The sequence below is a fragment of the Oncorhynchus kisutch genome, linkage group LG11 (genome assembly GCF_002021735.2).
Source record: "Oncorhynchus kisutch isolate 150728-3 linkage group LG11, Okis_V2, whole genome shotgun sequence".
Taxonomy (NCBI): Eukaryota; Metazoa; Chordata; class Actinopteri; order Salmoniformes; family Salmonidae; genus Oncorhynchus; species Oncorhynchus kisutch.
In genome coordinates, this window is record NC_034184.2 from 75,024,702 (window position 1) to 75,039,067 (window position 14,366).

General features: G+C 40.3%; 1 protein-coding gene across 2 annotated transcripts; it reads left to right on the forward strand.

Annotated features, from left to right (window-relative positions):
* Positions 1–11,015: 11,015 nt before the first annotated feature.
* LOC109899004 (C-C motif chemokine 20) lies at positions 11,016–13,057 on the forward strand. Of its 2 annotated transcripts, none has more exons than XM_020494039.2 (4): positions 11,016–11,346; positions 11,738–11,840; positions 12,326–12,403; positions 12,504–13,057. In XM_020494039.2, the coding sequence occupies exons 1-4, from the start codon at positions 11,268–11,270 to the stop codon at positions 12,544–12,546; spliced, it is 303 nt and encodes a 100-aa protein (XP_020349628.2). In that variant the 5' UTR covers positions 11,016–11,267; the 3' UTR covers positions 12,547–13,057. The 2 variants fall into 2 exon arrangements, with proteins under 2 accessions (XP_020349628.2, XP_031691006.1); XM_031835146.1 differs by having other exon boundaries at positions 11,118–11,346; positions 11,741–11,840.
* The last annotated feature ends 1,309 nt before the right edge of the window (positions 13,058–14,366 follow it).

Genomic DNA, 14,366 nt, shown 5'->3' on the forward strand with positions numbered 1-14,366 from the left:
CTAGCGAACGTTAGCTTAGGTGCTTGACTGCCGTTGTAAGGGCAGAACGCTTAAATCAATCCTACTCCTCGGCCCAAACGCCCAATGTGCGCTCTGAAACCGAAAAGGTCTGAATTTACAAACTGACAATCTGACAACGCTCTGAATTTATGAGTACAGACACTCCAGATTGAATTTAACTAGGCAAGTCAGTTAAGAACACATTCTTATTTTCAAGGATAGCCTACTCCTTCCTCTTCATAGGGTAATTGAACCCCGGTCTCCCGCGTGCCCTGCCCGCACGACACAGGGATTCTTTAGCTAAATAGCCCAGTACTGTACTGCCGACCGTCACGTTGTGCAGTGCCATATTTTCCATTCCATCCTAATGGAAACCCAGAGGGTTTTTTGTTTTTCTTGGAATAGAAACTGTAAACGGCTGTTTGAAGAAGGTGTGGACCAAGGTGCAGCGGGGTACGTGTTCATGATTTTTATTAACTGAACACTGAAATAACAAAAATAACAAAGGGAATGAACGAAACCGAAACAATTCTGTCGGGTGCACACACAAAATGTGTAACTTTCACACATTAATAAGTCCAATACAGCAAATGAAAGATACACTTCTTATAAATCTACCCATCGTGTCCGATTTAAAAGAAAAAAAATGACAGCGAAAGCACAACATATGATTATGTTAGATCACCGCCATGTCAAAAAAACACAGACATTTTTCCAGTCAAAGAGTCACAAAAAGCAGAAATATAGATAAAATGAATCACTAACCTTTGATGATCTTCATCAGATGACACTCATAGGACATCATGTTACACAATACATATATGTTTTGTTCGATAATGTGCATATTTATATCCAAAAATCTCAGTTTACATTGGCGCGTTACGTGCAGTAATGTTTTGATTCCAAAACATCCGGTGATTTTGCAGAAATACTCATAATAAACATTGATAAAAGATACAATTGTTATTCACAGACTTAAAGATAGACTTCTCCTTAATGCAACCACTGTGTAAGATTTTTTTAAAACAGCGCTCAGAGCCCAATCCAGCCAAAGAAATATCTGCCATTTTGGAGTCAACAGAAGTTAGAAATAACACCATAAATATTCATTTACCTTTGATGATCTTCATCAGAAGGCACTCCCAGGAATCCCAGTTCGACAATTAATGACTGATTTGTTCCATAAAGTTCCATAAAGACCTATGTCTGAAGAAAAGCACTGGAACGAGAGGTAACTCTGTTGGGAGCGCGCGTCACGAGCCTGAGACACTCTGCCAGACCACTGACTCAAACAGGTCTCATGAGCCCCTCCTTTATAATAGAATCCTCATTCAAGTTTCTAAAGACGGTTGACATCTAGTGGAAGCCGTAGGAAGTGCAACTTTATCCATATCCCACTGTGTATTCGGTAGGCCAAGCTTTGAAAAACTACAAACCTCAGATGTCCCATTTCCTGGTTGGATTTTTCATAGGTTTTCACCTGCCATATGAGTTCTGTTATACTCACAGACATCATTCAATCAGTTTTAGAAACTTCAGAGTGTTTTCTATCCAATACTAATAATAATATGCATATATTAACATCTGGGACAGAGTAGGAGGCAGTTCCCGCAGGGCATGCTATTCATCCAAAAGTGAAAATGCTGCCCCTTATCCCGAAAGAGTTAATAAAATGAATTAAGCAAGTACAAGTCAAAAGTTTGGACACACCTACTCATTCCATGATTTTTCTTTATTTGTACTATTTTCTATATTGTAGAATAATAGGGAAGACACAACTAGCACAACTATGAAATAACACATGCGGAATCAGTTAACAAGTTCTTATTTACAAGGACAGCCTACTACTTCTTCCCCGTTGGGGAATTGAACCACGGTCTCCTGCGTGCCCGAATTGTGTAGTCACAACCTAATCGAGTAGAATAAAAACAATTTGATACTTTATTTTTGATACTGTCGCAAAGCTAACTAAAAAGTTGCATTCCCCAAGTAAGGATGGCCTTCACTTCCGCAGTGAGGAAATCATGAACTTCTTTGATGAAAAGATCATGATCATTAGAAAGCTAATTACAGACTTCTCTTTGAATCTGCGTATTTCTCCAAAATTCAGTTGTCCTGAGTGTTTTCTATCCAATACTAATAATAATATGCATATATTAACATCTGGGACAGAGTAGGAGGCATTGTCACTTTGTGACATCTGCTAATGTAAAAATATAAATACATTTGATTTGATTTTATATAACCCCCAATTCAGATTGACTCATCTAACAGAGATGACACATAAAACAGGAAAGGTGGGTAAACGCTGAACACCCGTCCAGATGACAGGCGGTACGTAAAGCTAATGCTGATTTTGGTGTAGTACGTGCATGAATGGTAAGATTGCATCACGTTGCGTAACCAGTGTTCTAAATTCTAGCGCGTGCACACACACACACACACACACACACACACACACACACACACACACACACACACACACAAACACACACACACCCTGTGTGGAGGAGGAATGATACATGAATATGTGGTAGGCTATAAACAGTTCTAGCAGCATGTTAAATCATTCACGTTCAACTAACTCCATGACGTTAAACTGATCATGACATGAGATGAAACTGATCCAACCCAAACCAGATGAACATACCCCAACCTCTGTCAGAGTCTTAGCCCTCAGTCTGACCTCCAATCTAGTTGGACCATCTTTTATTTTTTATTGAACCTTTATGTTAAAAGGGAAGACATATTGAGACCTAGGCCTCTTTTACAAATGTTCCCTGAATAATACAATATAAAAACACACGTTATAAAGAACAAACACAGTTGAAGTCGGAAGTTTACATACACTTAGGTTGGAGTCATTAACTTCTCTAGGGTAGGGGGCAGCATTTGGAATTTTGGATGAAAAGCGTGCCCAGATTAAACTGCCTTCTACTCAGGTCCAGAAGATAGGATATGCATATAACTGGTAGATTTGGATAGAAAACACTCTAATGTTTCCAAAACTGTTAAAATAGTGCCTGTGAGTATAGCAGAACTGATTTGGCAGGCGAAAACCTGAGAAAAATCCATTTAGGAAGTATTTTTGTTGTTGTTGTAGTTTTCTATTCAATGCCATTACAGTATCCATTGACTTAGGATTCAAATTGCAGTTCCTATACCTTCCACTAGATGTCAACAGTCTTTAGAAATTATTTCAGGCTTGTATTCTGAAAAATGATGGAGTAAGAGCAGTCTGAATGAGTGGACCCTGCCGTGTCACAGAGCTTTTTCATGCGTGCGACCAGAAAGAGTGCCTTTCTTGTTTACCTTCTATATTGACAACGTTATTGTCCGGTTGAAATACTATTGATTATTTAGGCTAAAAACAACCTGAGGGTTGAATATCAACATCGTTTAACATGTTTCTATGAACTTTATGGATACAATTAGGATTTTTTGGTCTGCCTGTTGTGACTGCGTTTGAGCCTGTGGATTACTGAAGAAAACGCGCAAACAAAACGGAGGTTTTTGGATATAAAGAGAGACTCTATCGAACAAAAGGAACATTTATTGAATACATTTATGTCTTCTGAGTGCAACCATATGAAGATCATCAAAGGTAAGTGATTCATTTTATCGCTATTTCTGACTTGTGTAACTCTTCTACTTGGCTGGTTACTGTTTGTAATGATTTATCTGCTGGGCGATGTTCTCAAATATTCGTAAGGTATGCTTTTGCCGTAAAGCATTTTGAAATCTGACACAGTGGTTGGATTCACAAGAAGTTCATCTTTAAACCTATGTAAAATAGTTGTATCTTTTCTGAATTTTTATAATGAGTATTTCTGTATTTGAATTTGGCGCTCTGCAATCTCACTGGATGTTGGCCAGATGGGACGCTAGCGTCCCACATACCTTAGAGAGGTTAAAACTCTTTTTTCAACCACTCCACAAATTTCATGTTAACAAACTGTAGTTTTGGCAAGTCGGTTAGGACATCTAGGACATTTCCAACAATTTTTTACAGACAGATTATTTAACTTATTATTCACTGTATCACAATTCCAGTGGGTCAGAAGTTTGCATACACTAAGTTGACTGTGCCTTTAAACAGCTTGGAAAATTCCAGAAAATGTCATGGTTTTAGAAGCTTCTGATAGGCTAATTGACATCATTTGAGTCAATTGGAGGTGTACCTGTGGATGTATTTTAAGGCCTAACTTCAAACTCAGTGCCTCTTTGTTTAACATCATGGGAAAATCAAAATAAATCAGCCAAGACCATAGAAAAAAGGACCTCCACAAGTCTGATTCATCCTTGGGAGCAATTTCCAAATGCCTGAAGGTACCACGTTCATCTGTACAAACAATAGTACACAAGTATAAACACCATGGGACCACGCAGCCGTCATACCACTCAGGATGGAGATGCATTGTGCCTCCTAGAGATGAACTTGGAGACTTGCAAGCCGAAGAACACCATCCCAACCATGAAGCACGGGGGTGCCAGCTCATGTTGTGGGGGTGCTTTGCTGCAGGAGGGACTGGCGCACTTCACAAAATAGATGGCATCATGAGGAAGGAAAATTATGTCGAGATTTTGAAGCAACATCTCAAGACATCAGTCAGAAAGTTAAAGCTTGGTCGCAAATGGGTCTTCCAAATGGACAATGAGCCCAAGCATACTCCCAAAGTTGTGGCAAAATGGCTTAAGGACAACAAAGTCAGGGTTTGGAGTGGCCATCACAAAGCCCTGACCTCAATCCTAGAGAACATTTGTGGGCAGAACTGAAAAAGCGTGTGCGAGCAAGGAGGCCAACAAACCTGATTCAGTTACACCAGCTCTGTCAGGAATGGGCCAAAAGTTACCCAACTTATTGTGGGAAGCTTGTGGAAGGCTACCCGAAACGTTTGACCCAAGTTAAACAATTTAAACACAACGTTACCAAATATTAATTGAGTGTATGTAAACTTCTGACCCACTGGGAATGTGATGAAAGAAATAAAAGCTGAAAGAAATAATTCTCTACAATTATTCTGACATTTCACATTCTTAAAATAAAGTGATGATATTAACTGACCTAAGACAGGGAATTTTTACTAGGATTAAATGTCAGGAATTGTTAAAAACTGAGTTTAAATGTATTTGGCTCAGGTGTATGTAAACTTCTGACTTCCGACTGTATATATATATATATATACACACACACACACACACACACACACATTAAAATAAATAAACAGTCATGGTAAGCGCAAATAAATCAGCACAATTCACCCACAAAAACAGTTACACTCCCAATCAATACTTTGAATTGCCCGAATGGCTCCAGAATATCAAGATGAAATGTATACTGAACAGAAATATAAATCTAACATGCAACAATTTCATTGATTTTACAGTTCAGGAAATCAGTCAATTGAAATGAAGTCATTAGCCCCTAATCTATAGATTTCATGACTGGGAATAAAGGTCTGTTGGTCACAGATAACTTGAAAAAAATGGGCCTCACAATGGGTCTCAGGATCTCGATGTCACGGCCGTCGTTAAAGGAAGACCAAGGAGCGTGGTGGGCGTACATTTTCCTTTTATTTATGTAAAATGTCGCCAACAAAACAAGCAATAACTAAAACGGTTCATGGTAGAGAAATTAACATTCAATTCTCTGGCAACAGCTCTGGTAGACATTCCTACAATCAGCATGCCAATTGCACGCTCCCTCAAAAACTTAAGACATTTTTGGCACATTTTAGAGTGGCCTTTTATAGTCCCCAACACAAGGTGCACCTGTGTAATGATCATGCTGTTTAATCAGCTTTTTGATATGCCACACTTGTCATGATCTTGGCAAAGGAGAAATGCTCACTGTATTTTGTGTATTTTTTGTATTTTGTTCCAGCAGTACGGCACAATAAAACTAAACAGATTTACCTAGTCTGGTGGAGACCGTAGGAACCTCAAGAGTTAACCAATCCTGTGAATGGGTTAGGCATCTCAGGTGACTATACTTCAACAGCAAAGTTAGATAAGAATGATGTTTCTGAAGTAGGGCCTTGTAAACACAAAGGGAGAAATGTAGAGATCTGCAGGTCTTTAGGAATGTCCAGCCAACCTTTTGATACAGGATTTAGTGGTTAGTGTCAAACCTGTAACAAAATGAAGGGCACTATGGTAGATGGCATCCAATGGTTTAAGAGTAGTAGCAGCTGCACTTTGATAAATAATATCACCATAATCAAGAACACTTTTCGCAACTTTTCAGGGAAGTTAGAAACCAATTTACATAGGCAGTTAGGAAAGCTAAGGCTAGCTATTTCAAACAGAAATTTGCATCCTGTAGCACAAACTCAAAAAAGTTCTGGGACACTGATAAGTCCATGGAGAATAAGAGCACCTCCTCCCAGCTGCCCACTGATCTGAGGCTAGGAAACACTGTTACCACCAATAAATCCACTATAATTGAGAATTTCAATAAGCATTTCTCTACGGCTGGTCATGCTTTCCACCTGGCTACCCCTACCCCGGTCAACTGCCCGGCACCCTCCACATCATCCCGCCAAAGCCCCCACCATTTCTCCTTCACCCAAATCCAGACAGCTGATGTTCTGAAAGAGCAAAAAAAAAACTGGACCCCTACAAATCAGCCGGGTTAGATATTCTGGACCCTCTCTTTCTAAAATGATCTGCCGAAATTGTTGCAATCCCTATTACTAACCTGTTCAATCTCTCTTTCATATCATCTGAGATTCCCAAAGATTGGAAAGCTGCCGCGGTCATCCCCCTCTTCAAAGGGGGTGACACTCAAGACCCAAACTGCTACAGACCTATATCTATCCTACCCTGTCTTTCTAAGGTCTTCGAAAGTCAAGTTAACAAACAGATTACCGACCATTTCGAATCCCACCGTACCTTCTCCGCTATGCAATCTGGTTTTAAAGCTGGTCATGGGTGCACCTCAGCCACGCTCAAGGTCCTAAACGATATCATAACCGCCATCGATAAGAGACATTACTGTGCAGCCGTATTCATCAACCTGGTCAAGGCTTTCAATCGCCACATTCTTATTGGCAGACTCGACAGCCTTGGTTTCTCAAATGATTGTCCCGCCTGGTTCACCAACTACTTCTCTGATAGAGTTCAGTGTGTCAAATCGGAGGGCCTGTTATCCTGACCTCTGGCAGTCTCTATTGGGGGTGCCACAGGGTTTAATTCTCAGGCCGACTCTCTTCTCTGTGTACATCAATGATGTTGCTCTTGCTGCTGGTGATTCTCTGATCCACCTCTACGTAGACGACACCATTCTGTATACTTCTGGCCCTTCTTTGGACACTGTGTTAACTAACCTCCAGACCAGCTTCAATGCCATACAACTCTCCTTCCGTGGCCTCCAACTGCTCTTAAATGCAAGTAAAACTAAATGCATGCTATTCAATCGATCACTGCCCGCACCTGCCCGCCCGTCCAGCATCACTACTCTAGACGGTTCTGACTTAGAATACGTGGACAACTACAAATACCTAGGTGTCTGGCTAGACTGTAAACTCTCCTTCCAGACTCACATTAAGCATCTCCAATACAAAATTATATCTAGAATTGGCTTCCTATTTCGCAACAAAGCATCCTTCACTCAAGCTGCTCAACAAATTGGATGCAGTCTATCACAGTGCCATCTGTTTTGTCACCAAAGCCCCATAACTACCCACCATTGCGACCTGTACACTTGCTTCATACTTGTCACCAGACCCACTGGCTAAAGATTATCTACAAGTCTCTTCTAGGTAAAGCCCTGCCTTATCTCAGCTCACTGGTCACCATAGCAGCACCCACTCGTAGCACGCGCTCCAGCAGGTATATCTCACTGGTCACCCCCAAAGCCAATTCCTCCTTTGGTCGCCTTTCCTTTCAGTTCTCTGCTGCCAATGACTGGAACGAACTGCAAAAATCACTGAAGCTGGAGACTCATATCTTCCTAACTAGCTTTAAGCACAAGATGTCAGAGCAGCTCACAGATCACTGCACCTGTACATAGCCCATCTGTAAACAGCCCATCTATCTAGCTTATCCCCATACATTATTTATTTATTGATCTTGCTCCTTTGCACCCCAGTATCGCTACTTGCACCTTCATCTTCTGCACATCTACCATCCTAGTGTTTAACCTCTGCGCACGGAACCCTGTAGCGGGATGAAATTCGACAACATACGGTGATCGCTACATAAATAGTCATATTAAACATTAATCAAAATTCAAGTGTCTCACATGTTTCGAAAGACTGGAATCTTGTTAATCCAACTGCGTTGTCAGATTTAAAAAATAATTTACTGCGAAAGAATACGATGCGATTATCTGAGGACAGAGCCCCATAAAAAACAACTATTTCAACCAGCACAGGCGTAACAAAATCACAAACTGCAATAAAATCAATAGTTTACCTTTGACGATCTTCCTCTGTTTGCAATCCCAATGCTCATTGTTACACAATGAATGGTCTATTGTTTGATAAAATCCATTTTTATAGCCTAACACGAAACATTTTGTGAACCGCTTGTGTCGTGAATTCCATCTCATTCCATTTGCGACAACACACTCGAGGTAAATACACACACAGAACGTGACTTTTCCAGTCATGTTTGGTTTCATTGCAATCAACTGGTTTGTTTGTAACACAACCAAACCTGATGGGTCATTTCGCGGGACATATTGACTGAAAGAAACCAATTTGAAGACAACAAGTAATGACATCATTGTGCACCAATGATTTGCCCGCTGTTTCGTTGATTGCCTGTATTTTAACCCAATGACACTGATCGTCTTAAAATCTATGTAATGTTTATGTGATATGGCAATATGTAATGTTTATGTGTTGGAAGACCAACCCATGTAGTAAACTCCGACGTAAAGAGGGTCATTCGCCATTGAAGTTTCATTGTGTTGTTTTGCTAAAGCGCTTATTCAGCTGTTTATATATCAATCAGTATGGCGACTAAGTCAGGGAAAGCTAAATCTAAGTCTAGATATACAGATGAACACATCATTTTAGAAGAAATTGATCGAGGACGATTCATTTAGCGATTCCCAAATTGAGGAATATTTTTTGAACGGAAAGAGGACATTGTTTTGGACTGGTAAGTTCTTCTCATGCTAATGCCGTTGTTTGAAATTAATAATATAAAATATTATTTGTGAAATGAAATAGCCTATTTGAGGCTGTTGAGCGGAGGGCAGGCCCACAACAATGGCCAAAGTGAAATGGAGACAGTAGATACAGCTGGTCTGTTGTAATATAATAAAGACAGTAGATCTAGCTGGTCTGTCATAATATAATAGAGACAGTAGATCTAGCTGAAATGTCATAATATAAATTAGACAGTAGATCTAGCAGGTCTATAATAATATACTCAACCTTATGCTCCCTGTACTCTATATATATCTGTTTATTATACCTGTTGATACAGGGCTCGTATGTGAAACTATTCTAACGGAACATTTTCTTTCACAGTGACACTGACTCCGAATGGGAGCCCCCAGTGCCAAGGTGTCCATCCCCCACTGAAGCTGGAGCCCCCTCCTGCCACAAGTGGTGTTCATCTGCCCAAATGTATTTCTGCAGGCATGGATGTGCTATGGCACCTGGCATCAGCAGCATAATATTGTGTCAAGGACTGAGGGTCTTCCAAATATTGTGTTATTTTGTAAATGTTTTTTTTCTTCTTCATGTTTTTTCTCCATTTGGGGGGGGGGGGTGGTGTTAGAATACCATTTTGGTATTTTGTACAGTATATAGTTATTCCATTCAAAATGTATAACTTCACCAATTTGGCCACTTGGGTACATTTGAGCTACTTGTGTGGGACACCTGGGTCACTTCATGATACATGTCATGTAGCACACTCATTTTGGAAGGTATCATTCTGAAACTTTGCACAAGTACTGTTGCCCTCTTATGTGTTTCGCTGAAATTGTCCCCATCATCCTATCTGAATGTTTGTTTTATCTTGTTCATTTTAAAGATGATAAATAAAAATGTAAAAGTATGTTTTTTTCCATTGTATTATCTAAACCAGATCTATTGTGTTGTATTCTCCTACATTCAATTCACATTTACACAAACTTTAGTGTTTTCTTTCAAAGAATATGCATATCATTGGTTCTGTGCCTGAGCTACAGGCTCGTAGATTTGGATATGTCTTCAGGCGGAAATTGAAAAAAGTAGGTTTTATTGCTATATTGTAATTATTTCGCCACCATGGCCAATTTATTGCCTTAGCTCCCTTATCTTACCTCATTTGCACTCACTGTATATAGACTTTTTGTTTTATTTTTTTCTACTGTATTATTGACTGTATGTTTTGTTTATTCCATGTGTAACTCTGTGTTGTTGTAGGTGTCGAATTGCTATGGTTTATCTTGGCAGGTCGCAGTTGTAAATGAGAACTGGTTCTCAACTAGACTACCTGGTTAAATAAAGGTGAAAACAATATATATATATATTTTTTTACAATATGTATATATTTTTTTAACAATATATATATATATATTTTTTTAACACACACACACATTATCCCTGTGTGGAGGAGGAATGATACAAGGGGGCACTGCACTGTGACTAACCTTGTCCTCTAAACTGGGTTTATGTATGTGTGTGTAAAGGAAAAAAACACACATTTCCGTGTCTCCTTAACAATTAACAATGAAGCAAATCTCATATCATCTATTGGTGCCAATGATAGTTTGGATCCACAATAAGTACTTCATCACAGCTGTGACGTCAAGCTGAAGACTTTGACACAATGGCTGGGATTATAATACCTGAGCATTTTGTGAAGATCATATCCTATTTTAGTCTAAGGTCATTACATCAACTCCCATTCATTCAGCTATATACACACTCCTCAGGTAAGATTGCGCCACTCCACTCCTACACACTGCTTACATTCCAGCATTATCTTTCAGTGGAGGAAAACAAGATCATTAATCTGTAGGCAAGGAGGACATGGAGAAGAAAATTAATATCACTGGCAGAGCACGCACACAAAAAATACCTGAGAATACCAACAGTCGCACAACAGCCTAACAACGCACCCTCGCCCCACCGCAACACCCCCTGCCAATACATTCCATGACACTGCTATCTGGAGGAAGTCCAGCCCGAGCCCTACTTAAAGAACACAAACTCTCATTCAGAAAAACACTCTCTCTTTCTCTCACACACTACAGATAACGAATCTACGAAAACACTCTCCCTACTTTCTGTCTCTGTGGAACCCATCTGAAGATCAGGATGCTTTGCTGTAGAGTGTGTGTCCTGGCTGTGCTGTTATCTCTCCTCATCCTCACACTCATCCCCTCCACACAATCAGGTGAGTGCTAATACAAACACACAATACATGCACACACACACACACGCCCACACGCACACACACACGCACACACACACACACACACACACACACACACACACACACACACACACACACACACACACACACACACACACACACACACATACACACACACCATTGTACAAATACATACACATGACAAACAAGCACACACATGCACACATAGTCTCTCTTGCATACACAAATGCTCTCCCTATCTTACTGTGTGTGTGTGTGTGTGTGTGTGTGTGTGTGTGTGTGTGTGTGTGTGTGTGTGTGTGTGTGTGTGTGTGTGTGTGTGTGTGTGTGTGTGTGTGTGTGTGTGTGTGTGTGTGTGTGTGTGTGCGCGTGTGCGTGTGCGTGTGCGTAGCAGATTGCTGTCTGAAGTACACTCGGCGTCCAGTGCCATGCCGACGGCTGAAAGACTACACTTACCAGACCATTACCTCTTCCTGTGACATCCATGCTGTCGTGTGAGTTATCCTCCAATCACAGCCCAGCACACACTGTGTGTAAAATAGTCTTGTCTTTACCTTTTCCAATGCATTTTGACGAGGTGAGGTTAGAGGAAAGACCATTGAGATACACTCACTATCTGTGTGTGTGTGTGTGATTTGTGTAATGTGTGTGCATGTGTGTAACAGAGGAGGCTGGTGGGAGCAGCTTTAGGAGGATGGCTCGTTATAATGGCTGGAATGGAATGAATGGTACATAGTCCAACACTTAGTTTACATATGTTTGATGTGTTTGATACTGTTCCAAGTATTCCTTTCCAGCTTTACAATGAGCCTGTCCTCCTATAGCTGCTCCCACCAGCCTCCTCTGGTGTGTGTGTGTGTGTGTGTGTGTGTGTGTGTGTGTGTGTGTGTGTGTGTGTGTGTGTGTGTGTGTGTGTGTGTGTGTGTGTGTGTGTGTGTGTGTGTGTAATATGTGTTGACATTGTGCTGTGTTGTTGCAGCTTCCACACCCGGAGGGACAAGTTTGTGTGTGCCGACCCCTCTCAAGACTGGACCAAGAGCGTACAACGCTGTCTGCTGTGAGTACACGTGTGTGTATGTGTGTGCACGTGTGTAGTTGTTGTAAAACTTGTGTGTATGTTTGTCTAAAGTTGTGTGTCTACGTATGTGTGTTCATAGCAAGCGTCAGGAGAGGAAATCTAAACTGAAGAAAATTCTCTGATCTCAAGAACTCATGAACTGGAGATGATGTGGAGAGGGTTTCATGACCTGGAGATGATTTGTGTGTGTGTGTGTGTTATTTACCCTATTTATGCTTTACAAACAGCTAAATATCTCAATATGCATAGAGTCACTGTTTCAGGATGGTTCGCTTTTTAACCTGAGATTTCTGTATTCATACAAATCATTTAATATCTGTGGTTATTATTGTTCATCATATCTGTATTGATTCTGAAGGTGTTTGAGTTTCATATCAGTTTGTGTGTAACTCTATGTATCAATGTTGTTGGTCTGTTTCATAAACAGCAAGTGCAGTATTCCTGATAAACATGAAAACATCTGTTTTCACAGAGTACAACAAAATATTTTTGTGTTGTTTCATATCCTCTGTCCACTTGGATCCAGAGAAAACCTTTTTAATTTTGGCTTTTCAAAGTGTCCAAATGTATGTATGCGTTTTCCTGAGGTGTACTGGGTTGTTTAAGCTAAGAGCTATGAAATAGATAATAAAATATGTATTTGGGGAAAAAAATCTGTTTTCTACTCTTATTGTATGTGACAACTTCTAAAACTGGGAATGGCATCATCATCCACACAATAAATTACAGACTGTAGGAAGGGATACAAAACATAGACACAATGGCTGGGATTATATTAGTCTATGGTCATTACATCAAATCCTTTTCATTCAACTGTTTAAACACTGTCGGGTAAGATTGCTCCACTCTACTTCCACACACTGCTTACAATCCAGCATTATCTTTCACTGAAACACAGGTGGCTGGTGGCACCTTAAATGTGGAGGGTGGGCTCATAGCAATGGCTGGAAAGCAATTATTGGAATGGTATCGAACACATCAAACACATGGTTTCCATCTGTTTGATATCATTCCATTCACTCCATTCCAGCCATTATTATGAGCCATTCTACCCTCAGCAGACTTCACTGCAGTGGAAGGTAACAAGATCATTAGCATGCAGCCACATGCGCTGATCTGAGGAATCCAGGAAAGACACTGTCTGTGTGTGTGTGTGTGTGTGTGTGTGTGTGTGTGTGTGTGTGTGTGTGTGTGTGTGTGTGTGTGTGTGTGTGTGTGTGTGTGTGTGTGTGTGTGTGTGTGTGTGTGTGTGTGTGTGTGTGTGTGTGTGTGTGTGTGTGTGTACATCACACGTACCTCTTAGGTTTCTCCCTACTGTAAGTAATCTAGTGCCCTGGAATAACTCACCACTCCAACTCTCCAGAAAGAAGAGTCTTTTTAGAGACCACAAAAATGATTTGAAATTCTGCACAATGGACTAAACCATGCATTGGTATCTGATGACTTCAAAAAGAAACCCACATTTCAACCAGAATATGATATTAATTTCACATCCACAGCCAGATTCTGCTTGTAGATTGTTCCTGTATTGTACCAGAAGGTGTGGCATTAGCCAAGAGGCAGCAGGCATTTAGTTCCACAGACAACCCGTCTGTGTATTCCTTTGGTGTCTCTAATTCAGTACAGTGAGGTGGTCTATAGGGTAGAAGTGTGTTTGTAGTCTACACAGGTGTGTGGCTATGATGTTTTATTACAGGTGTGTTCATGTTTCAGATATGTTCAATATGAGTTCAATGTGTGGCTTCAAAGATGCAATATTCCCACTGTTCCATGGTCATTTCAATACATTATATACAGTATACCCATTGATTGTTGATGATTATAAACTGGGTGGTTTGAGCCCTGAATGCTGATTGGCTGACAGCTGTGGTATATCAGACTGTATATCACAGATATGACAAAATAAAATAAAAATATGCTCTAATTACATTGTAAACCAGTT